Source organism: Leptomonas pyrrhocoris (assembly GCF_001293395.1).
Source record: "Leptomonas pyrrhocoris isolate H10 chromosome Unknown, whole genome shotgun sequence".
Taxonomy (NCBI): Eukaryota; Euglenozoa; class Kinetoplastea; order Trypanosomatida; family Trypanosomatidae; genus Leptomonas; species Leptomonas pyrrhocoris.
In genome coordinates, this window is record NW_015438383.1 from 94,276 (window position 1) to 119,775 (window position 25,500).

Below are 25,500 nucleotides of genomic sequence, written 5' to 3' on the forward strand. Positions count from 1 at the left end.
TTCTTGTCTTTTAGAACAGCAATGGGAACGTCAACGCACCGCTTTTCGTTGGGAAAACCGAAGTGAGCAGCAGAGCAACATGCCTATTCACACACAGCCACACACACGCACATGTTCTGCATACCGCAACGTATCCTTCATCCTCGTTCAATGGAAGCGGCATCGTAGGAGAATAGATAGAGTAAATCGCTGACGGGGGCGAGTAGGTCTACGTCTGTGTCGACACGGAGTAATACCATATATATATAGAGAGAGAGAGAAAGACAAACACTAGACACAAAGAAGAGCTAGCACATGCAAAACACAATGTGCGTCACAAGCACACTCTGCTCCTCTTTCCTTGTGTACACGAAAAGGGCCCTGAAGAGGACGGGAAAGAATAATGAGGCAAAGGGGTGAAAGAAAGAAGACTAGCTAACCGGTTCGGTGTAGTAGCCGTAACTCACACGCGTCAGTAGGTCCTGCGCGCGGCGCATCTTCGTATCATACACCGCCACTCGATCCGCGTTATCCACCGCGTACGACGGTGACACACGCGTGTGGTGTGTCCACCTCACCGATGGTAGGGCATCCCAGTCGCCGCCGCCGCCCTCGTCTCCCCCCATCGCATTCAACGGAAGCTTCTTGCGCTGCTCCATCATCCTGTCTCGCACGTGCCGACGCGCGCTGGCTTCCGCCGTCGCCCCGCGCGATGCCACATCCACCTGCGAATAGCGATACTCATTGCTGAAGAAGTAGTGTAGGTAATAGTAGTCCGCAGGGGTGCATCGGTGGGCCACGACCGTTGACCACGTGACATCGGGCACCGTACCGCGATGCAGGTCGCGAAATCGGGCAATCCCCTCCTTCACAAAGAAGACTCTGCCGTGCGCACAGAACCGCTCTGCCTGCGGCATCGACGCGTTCAGCAGTAGGCCCAGCAATACATCCTCGCGGTGGAACATGGTCTTGCGATATGCGCGGGTGTTTGTGCTGCGGTAGGTGTGTGTCGCGAGCCGCACGACGTCCACGCCGCGTCGACGCAGTGACGGGGCGAGCACCGCATGCGCCATGCCGCGATGTAGGAGGAAGTTCATGCCTGCTGCATAGCAGGTTGACTTGTGAAGGCGGAGGCTGCCCCAGTAGAAGCAGGGTGCGTCCGACGGTGGGGGTGGTGGAGCTACGCCGTCCTGCTGATGTTCTGCACGATGTTCTCTTCTGTGTGTGAGTTGATGCTTGGCGACTAGCGATGGTGTGGCGGCTTCGTGAAATGGAATGTGCAGGTAGGAGCTGACGTCGGTGTGATTGGGAAGAGACATTGCATCTGACATGATACGGCGGACGTCGCTCATGAGCTGCGGCACCTTCAGGTACGTGTCGTCGTCGCCCTTCATGATGTACGGCACATCGGGGAACGCGTGGTAGGCGTACTCCAGCCACAGGATCAGCTTCTGACTCATCCCAACCTCCGCAGCTAATCCCCCCTGTCCTGGCTCGCCAAGAAATCTCTTATCCGTAGTGGGGCGGCGGTCCGTCATCATGTCCACCCAGATCACATTGCGGTGCTCCAGTGCCTCGCGCCAGAGACTAGCGGAGGCGTGGCAGATGAACTGCGCCCCGGCGACGAATGCCGGCGTGACGGACAGGCCTAACGTGGTCGCCAGCGTCGTCAACGCTGAAGGGGATTTGCCTTCGTCAACAGTGCGGGTGGCGAGGGTGCCGCACGGACTGCAGGTCAGAGAGTTGTGGACGTTGTGGTCTGCCGCCGCCGCCGCTGTCCACCCTTGCCGCAACTTCACGCTGCGGTGGGTGTAGGGAACGCTGTCGACATTGCCCGCGAGGGCGGTGCGCGCCTGCGTCGCTGCCTCGAACTCCTTCACCGTCGGTGCGACGGAGGACGCGTTGACGTACGGGTACGCGTTGAGAGTGGTGGTGGCCATCGTTGTGAGAGAAGGCTGTTTCGTGCTGGCGTGAGCAGCAGCAGCAGCAGGCGTGGTGGGAGAAGGGAAATCGGTGTCCGCGCTGTGCCCTTCCGGCTCCGCTGCGGCAACGACATACAGCGGCAGCAGTGCACCCTCGAAGGCGTTCTCGTTGCGGGCGACCTCGTGATAGCTCATCCACGTCGCACGCTGGGCATCACGCAGGGCCAACCGGGCAGGCTGGTCCGTCGACGGCACGCCCATCACCGCAAGATACGGCCGCCGCCGTGGTGGTTGGCTGCGTAGTGCCGCAGGGAAGTTCGGGTAGACGTGCCGCAACCACCCCCACTGCGGCAGCTCCGTCGCCACGTCTACGTCGTCCGTCACGCTCGACATCGCCAAGAGCATCGGCCCAATGCGGCCGAGCGGCGCGGCGGACGTGGCGAAGACGGCGTGTTCGGCGACGAGAGTCACGCCCTTCACGGCGGCCGCGAAGCCGTGTGTGTCAGTGCACTCTGCGCAGCGTGGCTCAACCACACGCAACGTCCATGACGGCAACAGCTGCGGGCTGAGACGGATGGCGCTGCTGCACAGCGTCGATAGTACGGCACACGTCTGCGACGGCGTCACGTTCAGCCGCTCCATCGCGCCGTCGTGCTGGACCAACACGGCGAGAGCTCCGGTGTGGACGTCGAACTCCTCCACGCCCCACACGTCCGCCGACGACGCCGTCGTCAGGGGCAACGTGTTGTACGCGACAACGATATCAAAGACGTAGTCGAAAAACACAAAAATCAGCAGCAGCAGCAACGCCGCAGCTGCTATGGCGATGCAGCGCCGGTGCACTCGTAGGGCACGTCGTAATTTGAAAGGGGGAGCCACCAGAAGACAGTTTACGAGGTAGTGGCAGGTAGACGTGTGATCGTCGTAGAGGCTGAGTCGGTGCTTTGCCGTTCGCACAGTCGCACCCGCGGGAGGAGGCGGCGGCTGCGGTGGCAGCTCCCTGGTCGTCACTATGAGTGTTGATCCGGAATGCAAGTACCTTTCACCGCCGTATCGACGCACCTCCCCCGGCAGGTTCCGCCGCGTAACGTCGCTTGTGTTGTACATGAGATCGAAGGAAGAACAATGAGAGAAAGAAAAAGATGTATATGCAGAGAATCACACGCACACGCACACCAGTGCAGGACACTTGTATGTGTTTGTCTGTGCCTGTGCCTGTGCCTGTGCCTGTGTGTGTGTGTGTGTGTGTGTGTGATCCTGTGACAGCGAAAATCAGAATCTACCGCGGAAAAGAAGAAAGGTGGACAATGAAAAACAAAGGGTCAGAAAAACGAACAAGAAGAAAGGGATTGCTGTGAATCCCCCTCCCCCTCCGCCGTCTCCGGCCGGTGGAAAGGAACGGGAGGAGAGATTACGTATCAATGAGTAAAGGGAGAGCTGGAAAGAAAAGGAAAAAAATTGCAGGAAAGAAAAAGGCCGGTGTGAGAGCAACGCCGCAGCCACAACACGGAGGTGCGCGTCGCCCTCCACCTGCGTGAGACACGGTGCACGTCAGGGCCGTGGTTAGGTCACTTCGGCCTACAAGCGCGGGAGCGCCTCTTCTTTTTGGAGGGGAGTGGGAAAGCGGTCTTTTCTCTTCTTAAACAAGAGAAGAAGAAAATATTATTTGTGAGGGAAGAGCAGCGCGGTTTGTTGTTGCCGGCAACTGCGATTGAGTAGAAATGGAAGAGCCGCGTACGAGCAACGGGGACGTCAAGCGCAGGACTCAACGAAAGGGGCGGGGAGGAGAGGGGAGGAGGGGAGAAACCCCAGACGGAGAGAGAGAATACCACACCGAGGTGCAGAGGCGGGAGAGGGAGGGAGAGAGAGAGAGAGGAGTGTAAACACAAGAGGAACGTGACGGCCGAAGACGACGATATGAAATACACCACCCTACACGACAACGAAAAATATATATGTAGTAGGGAGCTGAAGCTGCCGTCGCGGTCACGCGAATACGCGAACTAGTGAAACCCGCCCCAAAGCCCCCCACGTGTACGCACAGTATGGTCGTTGCAACATGGGTCAGCTTTCGTTCTTCGGATACATGTACGCATTAGGATATCACATTCGCGAGAAAGAAAAAAAGAAAAAGAAAAACTAATAACTAAAGAGACTCCCCTCCCCCCCCCCAACAAAAAAAAACGCACTTCATCGGAAAGGCACCACAGCGAGCGAAACCATTTAGGTAGTTAGACGTATTGGATGGAGATGCATCCACCTCTTCTTGAGAGAGGAGAGAAAAACAAAGTAAAAAATGTTATTATTTATGATAACAAAATAATAGAAGTGTGCGAATACAGGAACAGAATGCGCCAGCGGGACAGACATCACAGCAGGGACCGTACATCGTCTTATACGCGTTAGTGTCCAGCTGACGCAGGAAGAATAAGAAACTAATAATACAAAACAATAGTAATACTAACACGTCCACTTTCAAGCATGGACGATCAACGCACGCAAAGAGGGACTACGCTAATGAAGAGACCCTCCCCTCCCTTCCCCCTCCCCTCTCCTCCTCTTTCCCTTTCGTCCCTCACACGTACGTTGCTATTGCTGTTCCTACTTCTGCTGCTGCACGTCAAACGGGGATATCAGTATAAGGGAAAACGTGCGCCACAAGACCGTGAAAGACACGCGTCGCGTTGTGCTCCCACAGCTCGTACTCACTCGCGTACACCGCCACGCCATCGTACGGGGAAACGACGAAGGGGGGCAGTCTCGTCAGGTTGACGTGCCGCGTCCACGCCGTCAGCGGCAGCGTTTCCCACCCTTCCACGCAGCTCGTCGTATTTGCCGAGCCGGCCTCCGCGGCCACCATCTGCGCCTTCTGCGCGTCGATCCATTCGGCTGCGCCTGCCCGCGCGACGGCGTCGCACTCCGGCAAGTTCGCCGCCGCGCACGACGCCGCTGAGTACTCGTGCTGAAAAAAGTAGTGGAGGAAATGGAAGTCCGCCGGGGTGCAGCGGTGGGCCACCACCGTTGCCCACGTCACGTCGTGCACCTTCCCGCGGTGCATATCGTGGAACTTGGAAAAGCTCTCCTTCACAAACCACACTTTATGGTTCGGGCAGAGGGCGCGGACGCGGCCAAAGGTGCGGCCAATCGCAACGCCCAGCATGATGTCCTCGTGATGGAACAGCTTCCCCTCGTAGGGCCCGGTCCAGTTCGGGTGGTAGTCTTCCATCGCGAGCTGTAGCCAGTTCACCTCCGTCGTGGCGTAGTACTGCTCCAGCAACGCCCGGGCGACGGTGCGGTGCACTTTAAAGTTCATGCCTGCTGCGAACTCGTAGGCGTAAAAGTTGCGGACGCTGCCCCAGTAGACGCATTCCGTCTGGTTTGGCGTCATTGCCGCGTCCTCGACCACCTCCACCACTGGGTCCACCACGGCGGGAGAGAAGAGGGACGACGACGCATTAGTACCGGTGGGCTGCGCGTAGAGGCGCACTCGGCCGCCACTGCTGAAAAAGCGAAGGTCGCTCAGGTACTGCGGCACCTTGATATAGGCATCATCGTCGCCCTTAATGATGTACGGCACGCTTGGGAACGCGTGGTAGGCGTAGGTGAGCCACAGCACCAACTTCTGGCTCATCCCGATCTCCACCGGGAAGCCCCACCGAGCGGAGGAGCCGAGGGTCTTGTTCGTGGTCGGGCGGCGGTCCGTCATCATGTCTAACCAGATCACATTGCGGTACTCCAAGGTCTCGCGCCAGAGCGCGGCGGAGGCGCAGCAGACTAACTGCGCCGGTGCCACGAAAGCCGGCGTGACGGGCAGCGAGAGCGCCGCACTCAAGTACGAAAGCCCTGAAAAAGAAGAGTTATACGTATTGCCTGGCTGCTCTTCTGTGGTGCCGCCTTCTTCTCTCACCACCACCACCCCGCTGCACGGCGATGCCGTCACCGCCTCACGCATCCATCGCTCACGCAGCCGCACGCGACGCGCCGCGACGCCCGGACCGCGGTACGCGAGGTCGCCTCCTTCCTGGTCCTGCGCAAGCAGCAGCTTTGACGCGAGCACAAACTCCGCCTGCAGCGGCAGCAGCGTGGAAACGTTGTTGCACAGCGAGCACAGTGCGGACGTGGTGACCATGTCTTGCCGTGCCGCCGTCGCCTCCGTCTCCGGCTCCGCTGCGGCGAACAAATACAGCGGCAGCAGTGCACCCTCGAAGGCGTTCTCGTTGCGGGCGACCTCGTGATAGCTCATCCACGTCGCACGCTGGGCATCACGCAGGGCCAACCGGGCAGGCTGGTCCGTCGACGGCACGCCCATCACCGCAAGATACGGCCGCCGCCGTGGTGGTTGGCTGCGTAGTGCCGCAGGGAAGTTCGGGTAGACGTGCCGCAACCACCCCCACTGCGGCAGCTCCGTCGCCACGTCTACGTCGTCCGTCACGCTTGACATCGCCAAGAGCATCGGCCCCAACATGCCCCGTGGGGAGCGAGACAGCGCAAACACGCCACGCCGCCCCCGCAGTTGCACGTCCCGCACCGCCAGATCGTAGGCGTAGTGGTCGACGCAGTCCGCACAGTCCGCGTCCACCGTCTGCAGGGTCCACGAGGGCACCATATCCCGACTAAGACGGGGACCACGACCACCAACATCGCCATCGGTAGCAGCACCAGCAGCAGCAGGAGCGCCGTCACGCGCTGCCGAACAGAAGGCGGAGTCAGTGGAGCAGTTCGGCGGCGGCCAGTGTGGATGATCAAAGGCGTGCTTCAGCCGTTGCGCCACCCCATCGTGCTGCACGAGAATCGAAATGGGCAGACGCATGGGGCCACGGGGGACGTCGTCCTTCACGGGTGAGCTGCGTCTCCGCGACGACGCCACACGGGTAAGTAGACCGACGACCATGCGGCGAGGGCCAACGGTAAGCATCAGCACACACAGGATCGCGAGCAGCGCGGCGACGAGCACGCGTGCACGACGCTTTCGGCGATTCCACCGCCATAAACGTGCCTTGTCACACCAGCTAGCGAGGGACAACAGAACTCGTTCACACGACGTCGCGCAGGCGGCTCTAGAGTTCGTGTTATCGTCATCCAATGAGTGCGAGCGCGGAGAGGCGCGCTCACGCCAACGGAGGAGCGGGTCCCATCGACGCAGCGGCACCATCAAGGTCGCACAGAGCGATCGAAACGACGAGCCGGTTTGCAGCTCATCCCTGCTATCAACGTGAGGCGACGCAGCAAACACGACATGGCAGTGTTCTTTTGGAAAGAGGCTGGCAGCTGTATAGCTATCTCGCACGTCTGCGACCGAACCTCTCTGTAAAGCAGGTGCAGAGGAGGAGGCGGCGGTGCGCCGCTTCAAGAGACTGAAAAACTGCGGAGACCACATGCTGCCTTCTCTAATATTCTTTCTTTCAGGTTATGTGACACGTTCGTGTTTTCCTTTTTGTTATGATGTCCTTTACGTCTTCCTTTTCCAACTATCCTGTATGAGAGAGAGAGAGAGAGAGAGATTCTTCGACAGGTGTATGTCTGTTTAAGAATGACAGTTTTCTGAGCTCCCACTCGCCAACGCACGTCGCATTCTTTCTCTCGGCGGTATCCCCCTTCCACGAAATGCTGCGGCGGATGGACTTTTATTTTTTTTCAGTATTACTATTGGAGTAGTGTATTTGCTGTTGCCGGTGTTTAGAAGAGGAGGAGGAGGATGAAGAAGGAGAGGAGTGAATTAGAGGCTCCTCGTCGATACATATACGTATTTTCTTTTCTTTTAATAGGAGCACACGAATAGCGAAAAGAAAAGGACGAGTCGAGTCACGTCCCAAACTGATGCGTTCAGCAAAGGGAGGGATGGGGGGGGGGAAGGGGTTTGCTTTGTTTTGTTTGCTTTTGAAAGGAAGGGCGAGCGGCGGAGTGCGGGAGTTTCGCCACGCAGTCGTATCCAGCACATCGAAGGTGAAAAATGGAGGAAAATAGAAGTCAGCAGTACTGCGGTCATTTACAACCTACACCGGTATGCACGCACACACGTGTGTACGCAGGAGTGCTTTGAGCGAATTCTTTTTTTGTTTTGTCAGAGAAAAAAACTCCGTTCCGCATAACCTGAGCAGCGAGAGAAAGGAAAAACGAAATGGACGAGGAAGCGAAACCACCGCACCTGCGCAAGCGCTCAAACCAGAAAAGCACACTCGCTTACAAAGGAGTGGTGGGGAGGGAGTGGAGGGCGGGAGGAGGAGGAATGCCTCCCATCTATAGAAAGTGCCGTAGCTGCTGTTGCTGCTGCTGCTGCCGCTGCGAACAGCCACGTAGAGCAGTGGTTATCACCATTCTTCTTTGCACAGCTGTTCGAACAGCGACGAACAGCAACATCATAAAGGCGCGGCACCACTCATCATGAACGCCGCCGCCATTAACGAATCCATGTGTATATATTAGGTCAACATAGAAAAGAGGGAGGCAAAGAATCCTTTCCCCATTCGTAGCCGCGACGTGCCGCCCGTCACGACCGAGGTGCGCGCCTCGTCCCACGCCTCGTACGGGATGTCGTACAGCGCCACACCGTCTTCGTCAGATACAATGAAGCTCGGATCCGTAGACGGGTTGTAGCACCAGGACACGTTTGGGAGGCTGTCCCACCCACGGACGCGCCCTCGCAGGTGCGCCTTCGCCCACCGCGCCGCCTCCACCTCCTGCGCGTTCTCCGGGGTGGTGTCGGTAGGGCTGCGGAGAGCTGCCAGGTACTCCGTCGCGAAGTAGTAGTGTAGGAAGTAATAGTCCGCCGGTGTGCATCGATGCACCGCCATCGTCGCCCACGTCACGGTCTCCGTCTTGCCACGGTGGACATCGTGGAAGCGAGGGGAGACCTCGCGCACGGTCCACCACCGCCGTCGCGGACATACCTGACGCGCCCGCTCGCCCCGCTCTTTCATTAACTTGCCAAAGGCGGCGTCCTCGTTCTGCATCACGTTGTAGGCGTACCACGGCAGCCGAGCTGGGTCGTAGTCCTCCGCCGCCAGACGCAGCACATCTCGATTCGGATCACGGTCTGGTAGGGTTTCCAGGGCGGTCTGGACAAGCCGTCGCTGCAACGCGTACAAGGGGCCTGGATTGAAGGCGATGCGGTCGAGGAAGACGCGCGTGGCGCCCCAGTACAGGCACTCCTCCTCCTCCAGACTGGGCTCGGCGATGCCGTACGTAACGGCGCCCCCCAGCGGGGTCCGTGTGAGGTTTGCTAGCGTGTTCACGATGAAGGAGCGACTGGGGGAGGTGTGAAACGGCGGTGACGCCCGCGCCTCCAGCGCCGGCTCGCGGTGCCCCGTACGGAGCATGTGCCAGTCGCTCATGAACTGCGGCACCTTCAGGTACGTGTCGTCGTCGCCCTTCATGATGTACGGCACATCGGGGAACGCGTGGTAGGCGTAGTAGAACCACAGCACCGACTTCTGGGTCATGCCGATCTCTGTTGGTAAGCCCCAATCGCCTGTACCGCCGAGGGTTTTATTCGTAGTGGGGCGGCGGTCCGTCATCATGTCGATCCAGAGCACATTGCGGTGCTCCAGCGCCTCCTGCCAGAGACTAGCGGAGGCGTAGCAGACAAACTCCGCAGGTGCTACAAATGCCGGGGTGACAGGCAGCCGCAGTTGCTGTCCCAGCGACGCTAGGGGGGAAAAATGATGAGGCGCTGGCGGTGTCCCCTTCACGGAAGGGTGGGTAGCGGCTGTGGGGATGGCCGGCGAAGTCAGGCCGGAGACAAGGATTTGTCTCACACCGCCACAGACGCCGTCGTGCAGTCTTGCGTCATCCTTTGAGTTCCCTTCAATGTTCAGCACGGCCGTTGTGTCGACGGAGGTGGGGGGTACTTTCGGTTCCACCTGACGCCTCGCCCCACATGCGGCAGCAACGTCCTGATTTGAAGAGCGAACCAAGATCGTCCGTCGAGCACCCGATGTCAGCTCGAAGACTCTTCGTGGGTAGGATAGCGGCTTCCGCTGTGGTTGCTGCGGTTGTTGTGGCGGTGATTGCGAGGCTGGAGGAGGAGCAAGAGTCGCATCGCCACCAATGCGGTAGAACCGCGACGCACAGCGCAGCTCTGTCTCTGTTGGAAGCAGCGCCGCCGTCATCGGCGTCGGCTTCGCCGCGCCTTCCGCATCCACCGCATCCGCGTCTGTATGTCTGTTACTACCGCGATTTCGATGCGGATTGTTCGTGTCGTTGCTGCCGGGCTGGCGATGTTCTGCGATGGGGTGGACCAGCTCCCTTGCACCTGCGGGTGGCCCTTGTGCATCTCCCGCCGCCGGTAGCGGTGGTGCCGGTGACGGTGGTGGCCGAGGAAAGAAAGCGGCCGAAGACGACGGGCGAGACGCGTCATCGGAAGCGGCGAAGATATACAGCGGCAGGACAGCACCGTCGAAGTGGTTCGACGCGCGGGCAACGCCGGTGTAGGTGAGCCACGTCGCCCGCTGTGCCTCCCGCAGGGCGAGCCGGGCCGGCTGATCGGTGGATGGAATTCCTAGCACAGCCAGCCGCCGGTGCGAACGGTGGTGGCCATCGCGGTGGTGCGTAGGCGATCGAAACCGAGCGGCAGCACCAACAGCAGCGGCGGGGAACGATGACTCCACCCACGCCCACCGCGGCAGCTCCTGCTCCACGCCTACGTCGTCCGTCACGCTCGACATCGCCAGGAGCATCGGCCCAATGCGGCCGAGCGGCGCGGCGGTCGTGGCGAAGACGGCGTAGTCACCCAACAAGCGCCGGCGGTCTGCAACAAATCCTGTGTCCCTCTCATCGGCGGCCTCAGCGGTAGTTTTTGCGTTTTGCAGCTCGGCGTCCCCGAGAACGGCGGTAGGGCGGTACGGGTCGCCGGCGACGGCGGGTGTCTGCACAGCAGCAGCAGACGGCAGCGTCTGCACGCGATCTAATGCGGCACGAAGAGCCGGTGTGTACGTGTGTGTGTCAAGGCAGCTCGTGCACGCCGTGTCGACTACGTGCAGTGTCCACGAGGGCAGCGTCAACACGCCCACTCGGGCAGAGTCCCCCACATCGACATCATCACCATCCTTATGATCCTTGTCACTCACTTCACAATGGTCTGCCTCCTGTGTCCCACTTGCTGCCGTCGCGGAGGCAGAAGACGGCGGTGCGTGTAACCCGTGCCCTACGACGACACTCAGTGGATCGCGGGGGGAGAGTAGTGGATACGGTGGCGGCACATCATACGGCACGAGGCCGGGCCCCCAGTGCCACCACACCAGTGCTGCTGTGCACAGCAGTACAACCACAACTAGAAAAAGTCCAAGAGCGCCGGTGCGGCAGCGACGGTGGATGCAGCGAGTGTGATGGAAGCACCTCGGGGAATTCCAGAACCGCGCGCTCCTGCCGTGCAACCAACTCGCAAGGAAGCGACGAAGATGGCGTCGCTGGCGTGGGCGGCACCGTAAGGCATGGAGGAGCACCTGACTGTCGTGCACCTGTGCTGATGGCGATGATGATGATACAAGCGAAGCGACACCACCAGCAGGAGCTGCAGACGAATAAACAGCAGAGGTAGGTGCCGCTGCTTTGGCCGAAATGAACCCCCCTCGAAATGAACAGGAGTCATGGAATGCTCCCCTCTCCCGCGGCAAAGTCCACGGAGAGGAAGAGAGGTGGTCAGTCCTGCTCTGTTCTGCGATGCCGCTCGGGTCGACAGCGGCGTCGCTGACATCGTGAAGCGATGCCCCGTGCGCTGCCGTGCGCCGCGTGACAGAAGGAGAAAGCATTGAAAGCTACGTTATTAGCCTGGCGTTGGATACAACAATGCAACGTGTTCGTGCGTCGCAGACACGGTGAATTGTAAGCTGCGAAACGCCGGAGGAAGAAGAGAAAAAAAAAAGAGAAGTCGGAGAGTGAGGGGGAGGGAGGAGGGGGGTAACGCGTGGTATCACAGAAGGGCTACACCCCGAACCGTTTCGCTCACCCACACACACGCACTCACCGCCAGGTTCCACGAACACCCAGGGAAAAGAAAAAAAAAGACAGATGCAGAACGGCAACGACGAGAAACGAGCTGCGACAGCAAATATCAATAGAGAGATAGATATATATATCTCTATATCAGAGAAAAAAAAAGCGATTTGGGCGAGGTGAAGGATCAACAACAACCGAAGACAGAGTCGTCAATCCCGAACACGGGGGCGATTGAACTTCGGCACCGCACTAGCGGACGAGCAAGACACGAGAGTAACGGAAACGATGAAAGACAGGGAGACGAAATAGTTGGAGGATGAGGTCGCATACAGATGGAAGAGACACAAAAACGAGCAAAACCAATTGCCGAAGACACACGGGGGAGGGGGGGGATTGATAACCGGACGTATATCTGTGAAAGCACAATCACAGAGTAACGCAAAAGGAGGTGGTAGCACGTGGGAAACCCCGAGGGCTAAGCCAACAAATTATGTCAGTAAGCTCTGCGCCATAGCCCGCCCCCCCCCCTCCTCCCCCCACTATACACACACCTCGTACTTCTTCGCACGTCCGCCTCCACGCAGCGCAACACGCCGCACAAACACCGTCGTCACAGATCGTGGGCATCCGGGTGATGCACCGCGTGCTCTCTTCGCACTAGCGGGCACCGCAGCGCTTCGACGCATCGCGGCGGCGAAACACGCCCCCACACAGCGTAGCTTCACCGCAGAGCGCAACCAACCGCAAGCACCACATCTTAGCTCCTTCTTTGAAAGTATACGTTATCGCCACGGCCGTCAACATCGTCAGGTCCACACAGCCGAGGATCGCGGCGCACGCGTCCATCCCGCACCGCCTTAAATATGTATAAATGTATAACACACCGCGCCGCACAGCGCACGCACGAGCTCACACAAGAAGAAAAAGGACGCAATCAGCGCCCCTCGGGTTTCCCGCGCCTCATGCGCCGTCCTCCGCCCTCCCGCGTGACAGAGGGAGAAAAAGCACGGGAGAACCGCGTGGAAACGACGGATGCCCGGAGAGTCACGGACGACAATCAGCGCCGCCCTGCCGCCGAGTCGTCGCATCAGCGGGGGGAGGGGGGGAGGAAACGACTTGCATGCGGCCCACACGACCACAACCCCATCAACCCACGTTCCATCAAGAAAGCAAAGAAACAAAGCGCAACGGAAGCTCCATCGGTTTGCCTCACAAGCACAGCCACAGTCCCACCACTCGGTCGAAGCCGGGGAGCAGACATACGGATACACAGACACGTGCACTCCACGACATCTCGGATGCCGCCAGCAGTCAAAACACACTTCAGCTAAATACACCCAAACCCCATAAAATGAGAAGAAAAAACGTCGGTGCCCTTACTCCGGCAACACACAGCATCGCCGAGCACAGTAAAGAGCGAGCAAAGCTGCATCACACCACGCACAGTGCGCAGTGTAAAAGCAGACTCAATGTTAAAGAACCAAACCCTTTGTCTGCCAAAAATATATAAGAGGATACGAAAACACCTGCAGATATGCATAGAATAAAAGAAACACTTCAGCAGCCGAAAGTCACCGTGCATTCACAGCTGGCATCGACATGTCGCCACGTACGCCTGTGAGGGGCGTGCATTGGCATCAGCAAGCTAATAAAAGCAACTAGGGAACGCGCACCGGAGGTAAGTTAGTACTTGGGTGTGACCGATACGTACGCTGCGTCGAGTGCATCAAACTTAAACAGCTGGTACACCATCTCATACACGCGAATGTTGTCCGTCGGTGAAACGAAGGACTCCGGCAACCCACTCGGATGCGCCCAAATAGTCCGTCATCCACTACTTCTTCGCTCACGAGTACGATGTAGCGGCGCGGATGAAGGCGGATGGCAAAGTGACGGATGCGGATATGACGGCCGCTGCTGCTGCGTGGGCGGCGTCGAAGGTGCGCAACGCGACGCAGGGCCTCGATCGAACACCTAGTACTGATCAGAGGGAGAGACGTGGTGCATCAGCACCGAGGCCCACGTCACACTGTAGTTTCTGGAATACAAGTCATAGTGGCGCACCTTTCGCTCCTCCACGTACGTGGCGCGGTGGAAGGGGCAGACCTCGCGAATGCGGTCCCGCCTGTCTCGCAACACGCGGCCCACAAAGGCGTCCTCGACGCTCATGACAAGCGCTCTATACACCTCTTTGTATTCGCTATCGAAAGGAATGACCGCCAGATGCACCGCCTCCGCATTCAGCCGGTCCGTCGCCTCCAGCACCACCTGAACCAGACGGCGGTGCAGCATGTACCCGCTGCCCTCGTGATAACGCAAGCGGTTCCAATGAGCATTACGCACCCAGCTGCCCCAGTAAATGCACTCCTCCGTCTCCGCGACGCCCACCGCATCGCGCACCTCCGGCGGACTCCGCACACGCTTGCCCTTGAAACCAGCACGCATGTAACGGACGTCGCTCATGAACTGCGGCACCTTCAGGTACGTGTCGTCGTCGCCCTTCATGATGTACGGCACATCGGGGAACGCGTGGTAGGCGTACTCCAGCCACAGGACGGTTTTCTGCGTCATCCCAACCTCCACCGGCAGGCCCCAGTTGCCACCCTCGCCCAGCTTCTTCTTCGAGCTCGGGCGCCGGTCCGTCATCATGTCCACCCACACCATGTTGCGGTGCGCCAACGCCTCCTGCCACAGCGCAGTCGACGCGCCGCACACGAACTCCGCGGCCGCCACAGCGGCGGGACGCACCGGCAGCGCCAGCGCAGACGCAAGCTGCGACAGCCACGTCGCGTCCGCGCCGGTGCCCGCAGCGGGCGTCGCAGGCCTCGACACGATCGCCGCACACGGCGACTCGGCCAGCAGCGCGTCACCGGCGCCCACAGCGCCAACATCAACCGCAAGCCGCACGCGACGCTCAGCGTAGCTCCGCACCGCACCAGCAGCACTACCAGGCCTCAGCAGCACCGCAGACGCGGCCTCGTACTCCGCCACCGTCGGCAGCAGCGGCGACACGTCCAGCACAGCGTGCGGCTGCTCGCGCTCCGCAGCAGCGAAGATGTACAGCGGCAGCAGCGCACCGCGGAAGTCGTTCCCGCTCCGCGCAACCTCCGCGTACGACAGCCACGTGTCGCGCTGTGCATCACGCAGCGACGACCGCACCGGCTGGTCCGTCGACGGGATCCCAAGCACCACGAGGTACGGCGACGTCCCGCCCCTCAGCCCCACAGGCGACGCGCCACGGAACTGCCGCCGCACCGCGTACGACCGCAGCACCCAGCTCCACCGCGCAAGCTCAGCGCCAACAGCTACGCCGTCCGTCACGCTCGCCATCGCAAACAGCATCGGGCCCGCAAGCCCAAGCGGCGCGCTCGGCGTCGCAAACACAGTCGCAGCGGGCAACGCGCCGTCCGCGGACGCAGTGGACGCACCAAGCTGCCGCGCCACAGCAGCCGCGTGCGTCGCGTTGTCCAGGCACTCGTCGCACAGCGCATCCACCACGCGCAGCGTCCACGACGGCAGCTGCGACCGCCGCATCACCGTCGCCGACGCACCACCGGCCGCGCGCTGCTGCAGCTGGCGGCTGTCGAGACACGTCAGCGGCGCCTCGTGCGTCACCGCCACGGACAGAGTCGCGTTCCACGCACCAGGCGCAGCGCGAGGAGGCTTCGGTGGGGACGCATTCGAGGGCGTCGGCGTCGCCATGCGACTATAGGCGCCGTCGGTGTAAGGGCCGCCATTGCTGGTGAAAGCCGCCAGGTTCACGGCGCACAGCGACAGCAGCACTAGCAGGATCACGATCCGAACAGTACTGGCACCGCATCCACTACGGCGGCAACATCGGCGGTGCTTCGATGCAACGCCGACCGACCGTCGGGCGCTTGGAGTCCACGAAGGAATGAAGGCGGACGCTGCCGAGTCGGCCTGCGTGTCGCATACAAGCTGGGGGTGGCTGACAGAGACGGCGGCCTCGCCCGCCGCGTCAGGCTGCTCGCTCAACAACGGCGCGGAGGCGTGCACAGGCATCGTGACGGATCGGCGCGGACGACGCTGCGGGAGCAGTGGGCAGGGGGGTGTATCCGCCGGTTCACGGGGCGTTGGGCGGGAAGACAACGAAAACAGCGTGTGGTCGGTGCGCCGAGGCGGGGGGGGGGGGGAGGGCAGCGGAAGAAACGTTTGAGATTCGTACGCCCTCCGCCGCACGTCACGGTGACGCCGCCCTGGCGCAGCAGCTGCACTCTCCAGCGGTGTAAGGCGACGCGGCGATGTGTCACCGTATCAGATGCCTCCGATGCGCTGGCGATGGGCACCGACTCCACGCGCAGACGCCGTGCACAGCGGCCAGGCAGCAAAGAAAAGAGACGAGGGTTCACGTGGTGTCGCGTGCTCCGACACGACACAAACGGCGGCACGAGGCGCACGGTGCAAAATGAGAACGAACAAGGAAAAAGACGCAGCGGCTGAGCCCCCAACGTGATGTGTGGTGGGAGACTCGGAGCACGGCGGCCGCAGGCCATCAACGAGAAGGGTGAGGAGAGAAGAAGTGGGAATGGGAGAGGAAGGCGGAAAGTGGGCGGAAGCGGTCCTGCACTGCAGCTCGAGGCGGGGGGGGGGGGGGCACGCACCGCAGAGCATCCCCACCATTAACAGGGGAAGAAGCGACGCGGCTCCTCGGCCTCTCATCAGCCGTCCTCAGTCGGCCGCAACGCCACTTAGCAGACCTCGTACTTCTTTGCACGTCCGCCTCCACGCAGCGCAACACGCCGCACAAACACCGTCGTCACAGATCGTGGGCATCCGGGTGATGCACCGCGTGCTCTCTTCGCACTAGCGGGCACCGCAGCGCTTCGACGCATCGCGGCGGCGAAACACGCCCCCACACAGCGTAGCTTCACCGCAGAGCGCAACCAACCGCAAGCACCACATCTTAGCTCCTTCTTTGAAAGTATACGTTATCGCCACGGCCGTCAACATCGTCAGGTCCACACAGCCGAGGATCGCGGCGCACGCGTCCATCCCGCACCGCCTTAAATATGTATAAATGTATAACACACCGCGCCGCACAGCGCACGCACGAGCTCACACAAGAAGAAAAAGGACGCAATCAGCGCCCCTCGGGTTTCCCGCGCCTCATGCGCCGTCCTCCGCCCTCCCGCGTGACAGAGGGAGAAAAAGCACGGGAGAACCGCGTGGAAACGACGGATGCCCGGAGAGTCACGGACGACAATCAGCGCCGCCCTGCCGCCGAGTCGTCGCATCAGCGGGGGGAGGGGGGGAGGAAACGACTTGCATGCGGCCCACACGACCACAACCCCATCAACCCACGTTCCATCAAGAAAGCAAAGAAACAAAGCGCAACGGAAGCTCCATCGGTTTGCCTCACAAGCACAGCCACAGTCCCACCACTCGGTCGAAGCCGGGGAGCAGACATACGGATACACAGACACGTGCACTCCACGACATCTCGGATGCCGCCAGCAGTCAAAACACACTTCAGCTAAATACACCCAAACCCCATAAAATGAGAAGAAAAAACGTCGGTGCCCTTACTCCGGCAACACACAGCATCGCCGAGCACAGTAAAGAGCGAGCAAAGCTGCATCACACCACGCACAGTGCGCAGTGTAAAAGCAGACTCAATGTTAAAGAACCAAACCCTTTGTCTGCCAAAAATATATAAGAGGATACGAAAACACCTGCAGATATGCATAGAATAAAAGAAACACTTCAGCAGCCGAAAGTCACCGTGCATTCACAGCTGGCATCGACATGTCGCCACGTACGCCTGTGAGGGGCGTGCATTGGCATCAGCAAGCTAATAAAAGCAACTAGGGAACGCGCACCGGAGGTAAGTTAGTACTTGGGTGTGACCGATACGTACGCTGCGTCGAGTGCATCAAACTTAAACAGCTGGTACACCATCTCATACACGCGAATGTTGTCCGTCGGTGAAACGAAGGACTCCGGCAACCCACTCGGATGCGCCCAAATAGTCCGTCATCCACTACTTCTTCGCTCACGAGTACGATGTAGCGGCGCGGATGAAGGCGGATGGCAAAGTGACGGATGCGGATATGACGGCCGCTGCTGCTGCGTGGGCGGCGTCGAAGGTGCGCAACGCGACGCAGGGCCTCGATCGAACACCTAGTACTGATCAGAGGGAGAGACGTGGTGCATCAGCACCGAGGCCCACGTCACACTGTAGTTTCTGGAATACAAGTCATAGTGGCGCACCTTTCGCTCCTCCACGTACGTGGCGCGGTGGAAGGGGCAGACCTCGCGAATGCGGTCCCGCCTGTCTCGCAACACGCGGCCCACAAAGGCGTCCTCGACGCTCATGACAAGCGCTCTATACACCTCTTTGTATTCGCTATCGAAAGGAATGACCGCCAGATGCACCGCCTCCGCATTCAGCCGGTCCGTCGCCTCCAGCACCACCTGAACCAGACGGCGGTGCAGCATGTACCCGCTGCCCTCGTGATAACGCAAGCGGTTCCAATGAGCATTACGCACCCAGCTGCCCCAGTAAATGCACTCCTCCGTCTCCGCGACGCCCACCGCATCGCGCACCTCCGGCGGACTCCGCACACGCTTGCCCTTGAAACCAGCACGCATGTAACGGACGTCGCTCATGAACTGCGGCACCTTCAGGTACGTGTCGTCGTCGCCCTTCATGATGTACGGCACATCGGGGAACGCGTGGTAGGCGTACTCCAGCCACAGGACGGTTTTCTGCGTCATCCCAACCTCCACCGGCAGGCCCCAGTTGCCACCCTCGCCCAGCTTCTTCTTCGAGCTCGGGCGCCGGTCCGTCATCATGTCCACCCACACCATGTTGCGGTGCGCCAACGCCTCCTGCCACAGCGCAGTCGACGCGCCGCACACGAACTCCGCGGCCGCCACAGCGGCGGGACGCACCGGCAGCGCCAGCGCAGACGCAAGCTGCGACAGCCACGTCGCGTCCGCGCCGGTGCCCGCAGCGGGCGTCGCAGGCCTCGACACGATCGCCGCACACGGCGACTCGGCCAGCAGCGCGTCACCGGCGCCCACAGCGCCAACATCAACCGCAAGCCGCACGCGACGCTCAGCGTAGCTCCGCACCGCACCAGCAGCACTACCAGGCCTCAGCAGCACCGCAGACGCGGCCTCGTACTCCGCCACCGTCGGCAGCAGCGGCGACACGTCCAGCACAGCGTGCGGCTGCTCGCGCTCCGCAGCAGCGAAGATGTACAGCGGCAGCAGCGCACCGCGGAAGTCGTTCCCGCTCCGCGCAACCTCCGCGTACGACAGCCACGTGTCGCGCTGTGCATCACGCAGCGACGACCGCACCGGCTGGTCCGTCGACGGGATCCCAAGCACCACGAGGTACGGCGACGTCCCGCCCCTCAGCCCCACAGGCGACGCGCCACGGAACTGCCGCCGCACCGCGTACGACCGCAGCACCCAGCTCCACCGCGCAAGCTCAGCGCCAACAGCTACGCCGTCCGTCACGCTCGCCATCGCAAACAGCATCGGGCCCGCAAGCCCAAGCGGCGCGCTCGGCGTCGCAAACACAGTCGCAGCGGGCAACGCGCCGTCCGCGGACGCAGTGGACGCACCAAGCTGCCGCGCCACAGCAGCCGCGTGCGTCGCGTTGTCCAGGCACTCGTCGCACAGCGCATCCACCACGCGCAGCGTCCACGACGGCAGCTGCGACCGCCGCATCACCGTCGCCGACGCACCACCGGCCGCGCGCTGCTGCAGCTGGCGGCTGTCGAGACACGTCAGCGGCGCCTCGTGCGTCACCGCCACGGACAGAGTCGCGTTCCACGCACCAGGCGCAGCGCGAGGAGGCTTCGGTGGGGACGCATTCGAGGGCGTCGGCGTCGCCATGCGACTATAGGCGCCGTCGGTGTAAGGGCCGCCATTGCTGGTGAAAGCCGCCAGGTTCACGGCGCACAGCGACAGCAGCACTAGCAGGATCACGATCCGAACAGTACTGGCACCGCATCCACTACGGCGGCAACATCGGCGGTGCTTCGATGCAACGCCGACCGACCGTCGGGCGCTTGGAGTCCACGAAGGAATGAAGGCGGACGCTGCCGAGTCGGCCTGCGTGTCGCATACAAGCTGGGGGTGGCTGACAGAGACGGCGGCCTCGCCCGCCGCGTCAGGCTGCTCGCTCAACAACGGCGCGGAGGCGTGCACAGGCATCGTGACGGATCGGCGCGGACGACGCTGCGGGAGCAGTGGGCAGGGGGGTGTATCCGCCGGTTCACGGGGCGTTGGGCGGGAAGACAACGAAAACAGCGTGTGGTCGGTGCGCCGAGGCGGGGGGGGGGGGGAGGGCAGCGGAAGAAACGTTTGAGATTCGTACGCCCTCCGCCGCACGTCACGGTGACGCCGCCCTGGCGCAGCAGCTGCACTCTCCAGCGGTGTAAGGCGACGCGGCGATGTGTCACCGTATCAGATGCCTCCGATGCGCTGGCGATGGGCACCGACTCCACGCGCAGACGCCGTGCACAGCGGCCAGGCAGCAAAGAAAAGAGACGAGGGTTCACGTGGTGTCGCGTGCTCCGACACGACACAAACGGCGGCACGAGGCGCACGGTGCAAAATGAGAACGAACAAGGAAAAAGACGCAGCGGCTGAGCCCCCAACGTGATGTGTGGTGGGAGACTCGGAGCACGGCGGCCGCAGGCCATCAACGAGAAGGGTGAGGAGAGAAGAAGTGGGAATGGGAGAGGAAGGCGGAAAGTGGGCGGAAGCGGTCCTGCACTGCAGCTCGAGGCGGGGGGGGGGGGGGCACGCACCGCAGAGCATCCCCACCATTAACAGGGGAAGAAGCGACGCGGCTCCTCGGCCTCTCATCAGCCGTCCTCAGTCGGCCGCAACGCCACTTAGCAGACCTCGTACTTCTTTGCACGTCCGCCTCCACGCAGCGCAACACGCCGCACAAACACCGTCGTCACAGATCGTGGGCATCCGGGTGATGCACCGCGTGCTCTCTTCGCACTAGCGGGCACCGCAGCGCTTCGACGCATCGCGGCGGCGAAACACGCCCCCACACAGCGTAGCTTCACCGCAGAGCGCAACCAACCGCAAGCACCACATCTTAGCTCCTTCTTTGAAAGTATACGTTATCGCCACGGCCGTCAACATCGTCAGGTCCACACAGCCGAGGATCGCGGCGCACGCGTCCATCCCGCACCGCCTTAAATATGTATAAATGTATAACACACCGCGCCGCACAGCGCACGCACGAGCTCACACAAGAAGAAAAAGGACGCAATCAGCGCCCCTCGGGTTTCCCGCGCCTCATGCGCCGTCCTCCGCCCTCCCGCGTGACAGAGGGAGAAAAAGCACGGGAGAACCGCGTGGAAACGACGGATGCCCGGAGAGTCACGGACGACAATCAGCGCCGCCCTGCCGCCGAGTCGTCGCATCAGCGGGGGGAGGGGGGGAGGAAACGACTTGCATGCGGCCCACACGACCACAACCCCATCAACCCACGTTCCATCAAGAAAGCAAAGAAACAAAGCGCAACGGAAGCTCCATCGGTTTGCCTCACAAGCACAGCCACAGTCCCACCACTCGGTCGAAGCCGGGGAGCAGACATACGGATACACAGACACGTGCACTCCACGACATCTCGGATGCCGCCAGCAGTCAAAACACACTTCAGCTAAATACACCCAAACCCCATAAAATGAGAAGAAAAAACGTCGGTGCCCTTACTCCGGCAACACACAGCATCGCCGAGCACAGTAAAGAGCGAGCAAAGCTGCATCACACCACGCACAGTGCGCAGTGTAAAAGCAGACTCAATGTTAAAGAACCAAACCCTTTGTCTGCCAAAAATATATAAGAGGATACGAAAACACCTGCAGATATGCATAGAATAAAAGAAACACTTCAGCAGCCGAAAGTCACCGTGCATTCACAGCTGGCATCGACATGTCGCCACGTACGCCTGTGAGGGGCGTGCATTGGCATCAGCAAGCTAATAAAAGCAACTAGGGAACGCGCACCGGAGGTAAGTTAGTACTTGGGTGTGACCGATACGTACGCTGCGTCGAGTGCATCAAACTTAAACAGCTGGTACACCATCTCATACACGCGAATGTTGTCCGTCGGTGAAACGAAGGACTCCGGCAACCCACTCGGATGCGCCCAAATAGTCCGTCATCCACTACTTCTTCGCTCACGAGTACGATGTAGCGGCGCGGATGAAGGCGGATGGCAAAGTGACGGATGCGGATATGACGGCCGCTGCTGCTGCGTGGGCGGCGTCGAAGGTGCGCAACGCGACGCAGGGCCTCGATCGAACACCTAGTACTGATCAGAGGGAGAGACGTGGTGCATCAGCACCGAGGCCCACGTCACACTGTAGTTTCTGGAATACAAGTCATAGTGGCGCACCTTTCGCTCCTCCACGTACGTGGCGCGGTGGAAGGGGCAGACCTCGCGAATGCGGTCCCGCCTGTCTCGCAACACGCGGCCCACAAAGGCGTCCTCGACGCTCATGACAAGCGCTCTATACACCTCTTTGTATTCGCTATCGAAAGGAATGACCGCCAGATGCACCGCCTCCGCATTCAGCCGGTCCGTCGCCTCCAGCACCACCTGAACCAGACGGCGGTGCAGCATGTACCCGCTGCCCTCGTGATAACGCAAGCGGTTCCAATGAGCATTACGCACCCAGCTGCCCCAGTAAATGCACTCCTCCGTCTCCGCGACGCCCACCGCATCGCGCACCTCCGGCGGACTCCGCACACGCTTGCCCTTGAAACCAGCACGCATGTAACGGACGTCGCTCATGAACTGCGGCACCTTCAGGTACGTGTCGTCGTCGCCCTTCATGATGTACGGCACATCGGGGAACGCGTGGTAGGCGTACTCCAGCCACAGGACGGTTTTCTGCGTCATCCCAACCTCCACCGGCAGGCCCCAGTTGCCACCCTCGCCCAGCTTCTTCTTCGAGCTCGGGCGCCGGTCCGTCATCATGTCCACCCACACCATGTTGCGGTGCGCCAACGCCTCCTGCCACAGCGCAGTCGACGCGCCGCACACGAACTCCGCGGCCGCCACAGCGGCGGGACGCACCGGCAGCGCCAGCGCAGACGCAAGCTGCGACAGCCACGTCGCGTCCGCGCCGGTGCCCGCAGCGGGCGTCGCAGGCCTCGACACGATCGCCGCACACGGCGACTCGGCCAGCAGCGCGTCACCGGCGCCCACAGCGCCAACATCAACCGCAAGCCGCACGCGACGCTCAGCGTAGCTCCGCACCGCACCAGCAGCACTACCAGGCCTCAGCAGCACCGCAGACGCGGCCTCGTACTCCGCCACCGTCGGCAGCAGCGGCGACACGTCCAGCACAGCGTGCGGCTGCTCGCGCTCCGCAGCAGCGAAGATGTACAGCGGCAGCAGCGCACCGCGGAAGTCGTTCCCGCTCCGCGCAACCTCCGCGTACGACAGCCACGTGTCGCGCTGTGCATCACGCAGCGACGACCGCACCGGCTGGTCCGTCGACGGGATCCCAAGCACCACGAGGTACGGCGACGTCCCGCCCCTCAGCCCCACAGGCGACGCGCCACGGAACTGCCGCCGCACCGCGTACGACCGCAGCACCCAGCTCCACCGCGCAAGCTCAGCGCCAACAGCTACGCCGTCCGTCACGCTCGCCATCGCAAACAGCATCGGGCCCGCAAGCCCAAGCGGCGCGCTCGGCGTCGCAAACACAGTCGCAGCGGGCAACGCGCCGTCCGCGGACGCAGTGGACGCACCAAGCTGCCGCGCCACAGCAGCCGCGTGCGTCGCGTTGTCCAGGCACTCGTCGCACAGCGCATCCACCACGCGCAGCGTCCACGACGGCAGCTGCGACCGCCGCATCACCGTCGCCGACGCACCACCGGCCGCGCGCTGCTGCAGCTGGCGGCTGTCGAGACACGTCAGCGGCGCCTCGTGCGTCACCGCCACGGACAGAGTCGCGTTCCACGCACCAGGCGCAGCGCGAGGAGGCTTCGGTGGGGACGCATTCGAGGGCGTCGGCGTCGCCATGCGACTATAGGCGCCGTCGGTGTAAGGGCCGCCATTGCTGGTGAAAGCCGCCAGGTTCACGGCGCACAGCGACAGCAGCACTAGCAGGATCACGATCCGAACAGTACTGGCACCGCATCCACTACGGCGGCAACATCGGCGGTGCTTCGATGCAACGCCGACCGACCGTCGGGCGCTTGGAGTCCACGAAGGAATGAAGGCGGACGCTGCCGAGTCGGCCTGCGTGTCGCATACAAGCTGGGGGTGGCTGACAGAGACGGCGGCCTCGCCCGCCGCGTCAGGCTGCTCGCTCAACAACGGCGCGGAGGCGTGCACAGGCATCGTGACGGATCGGCGCGGACGACGCTGCGGGAGCAGTGGGCAGGGGGGTGTATCCGCCGGTTCACGGGGCGTTGGGCGGGAAGACAACGAAAACAGCGTGTGGTCGGTGCGCCGAGGCGGGGGGGGGGGGGAGGGCAGCGGAAGAAACGTTTGAGATTCGTACGCCCTCCGCCGCACGTCACGGTGACGCCGCCCTGGCGCAGCAGCTGCACTCTCCAGCGGTGTAAGGCGACGCGGCGATGTGTCACCGTATCAGATGCCTCCGATGCGCTGGCGATGGGCACCGACTCCACGCGCAGACGCCGTGCACAGCGGCCAGGCAGCAAAGAAAAGAGACGAGGGTTCACGTGGTGTCGCGTGCTCCGACACGACACAAACGGCGGCACGAGGCGCACGGTGCAAAATGAGAACGAACAAGGAAAAAGACGCAGCGGCTGAGCCCCCAACGTGATGTGTGGTGGGAGACTCGGAGCACGGCGGCCGCAGGCCATCAACGAGAAGGGTGAGGAGAGAAGAAGTGGGAATGGGAGAGGAAGGCGGAAAGTGGGCGGAAGCGGTCCTGCACTGCAGCTCGAGGCGGGGGGGGGGGGGGCACGCACCGCAGAGCATCCCCACCATTAACAGGGGAAGAAGCGACGCGGCTCCTCGGCCTCTCATCAGCCGTCCTCAGTCGGCCGCAACGCCACTTAGCAGACCTCGTACTTCTTTGCACGTCCGCCTCCACGCAGCGCAACACGCCGCACAAACACCGTCGTCACAGATCGTGGGCATCCGGGTGATGCACCGCGTGCTCTCTTCGCACTAGCGGGCACCGCAGCGCTTCGACGCATCGCGGCGGCGAAACACGCCCCCACACAGCGTAGCTTCACCGCAGAGCGCAACCAACCGCAAGCACCACATCTTAGCTCCTTCTTTGAAAGTATACGTTATCGCCACGGCCGTCAACATCGTCAGGTCCACACAGCCGAGGATCGCGGCGCACGCGTCCATCCCGCACCGCCTTAAATATGTATAAATGTATAACACACCGCGCCGCACAGCGCACGCACGAGCTCACACAAGAAGAAAAAGGACGCAATCAGCGCCCCTCGGGTTTCCCGCGCCTCATGCGCCGTCCTCCGCCCTCCCGCGTGACAGAGGGAGAAAAAGCACGGGAGAACCGCGTGGAAACGACGGATGCCCGGAGAGTCACGGACGACAATCAGCGCCGCCCTGCCGCCGAGTCGTCGCATCAGCGGGGGGAGGGGGGGAGGAAACGACTTGCATGCGGCCCACACGACCACAACCCCATCAACCCACGTTCCATCAA

General features: G+C 61.5%; 6 protein-coding genes across 8 annotated transcripts; all 6 read right to left on the reverse strand.

The window, feature by feature from the left end:
- Positions 1-410: 410 nt before the first annotated feature.
- On the reverse strand, positions 411-3,666 carry ABB37_08871 (unspecified product; the record flags this gene model as incomplete). The annotated part of the gene is made up of 1 exon (XM_015808013.1): positions 411-3,666. Exon 1 carries the CDS (start codon positions 3,006-3,008, stop codon positions 411-413), a length of 2,598 nt encoding a protein of 865 aa, XP_015653298.1. The 5' UTR covers positions 3,009-3,666.
- An 855-nt stretch (positions 3,667-4,521) lies between these two features.
- On the reverse strand, positions 4,522-7,565 carry ABB37_08872 (phosphoglycan beta 13 galactosyltransferase (SCGR6); the record flags this gene model as incomplete). Of its 2 annotated transcripts, none has more annotated exons than XM_015808015.1 (1): positions 4,522-7,565. In XM_015808015.1, exon 1 carries the CDS (start codon positions 6,814-6,816, stop codon positions 4,522-4,524), a length of 2,295 nt encoding a protein of 764 aa, XP_015653300.1. In that variant the 5' UTR covers positions 6,817-7,565. The 2 variants fall into 2 exon arrangements, with proteins under 2 accessions (XP_015653300.1, XP_015653299.1); XM_015808014.1 differs by having other exon boundaries at positions 4,522-7,545.
- A 755-nt stretch (positions 7,566-8,320) lies between these two features.
- On the reverse strand, positions 8,321-10,576 carry ABB37_08873 (phosphoglycan beta 13 galactosyltransferase (SCGR6); the record flags this gene model as incomplete). Its single annotated transcript, XM_015808016.1, has 1 exon — positions 8,321-10,576. One exon carries the CDS (start codon positions 10,574-10,576, stop codon positions 8,321-8,323), a length of 2,256 nt encoding a protein of 751 aa, XP_015653301.1.
- Positions 10,577-13,808: 3,232 nt separating this feature from the next.
- Positions 13,809-16,292, reverse strand: ABB37_08874 (phosphoglycan beta 13 galactosyltransferase 5; the record flags this gene model as incomplete). 2 transcript variants are annotated; one of them, XM_015808018.1, is made up of 1 exon in its annotated part: positions 13,809-16,292. In XM_015808018.1, exon 1 carries the CDS (start codon positions 15,855-15,857, stop codon positions 13,809-13,811), a length of 2,049 nt encoding a protein of 682 aa, XP_015653303.1. In that variant the 5' UTR covers positions 15,858-16,292. The 2 variants fall into 2 exon arrangements, with proteins under 2 accessions (XP_015653303.1, XP_015653302.1); XM_015808017.1 differs by having other exon boundaries at positions 13,809-16,218.
- A 1,683-nt stretch (positions 16,293-17,975) lies between these two features.
- ABB37_08875 (phosphoglycan beta 13 galactosyltransferase 5) lies at positions 17,976-20,459 on the reverse strand (the record flags this gene model as incomplete). The annotated part of the gene is made up of 1 exon (XM_015808019.1): positions 17,976-20,459. Exon 1 carries the CDS (start codon positions 20,022-20,024, stop codon positions 17,976-17,978), a length of 2,049 nt encoding a protein of 682 aa, XP_015653304.1. The 5' UTR covers positions 20,025-20,459.
- Positions 20,460-22,142: 1,683 nt separating this feature from the next.
- ABB37_08876 (phosphoglycan beta 13 galactosyltransferase 5) lies at positions 22,143-24,626 on the reverse strand (the record flags this gene model as incomplete). The annotated part of the gene is made up of 1 exon (XM_015808020.1): positions 22,143-24,626. The coding sequence occupies exon 1, from the start codon at positions 24,189-24,191 to the stop codon at positions 22,143-22,145; it is 2,049 nt and encodes a 682-aa protein (XP_015653305.1). The 5' UTR covers positions 24,192-24,626.
- Positions 24,627-25,500: the final 874 nt, after the last annotated feature.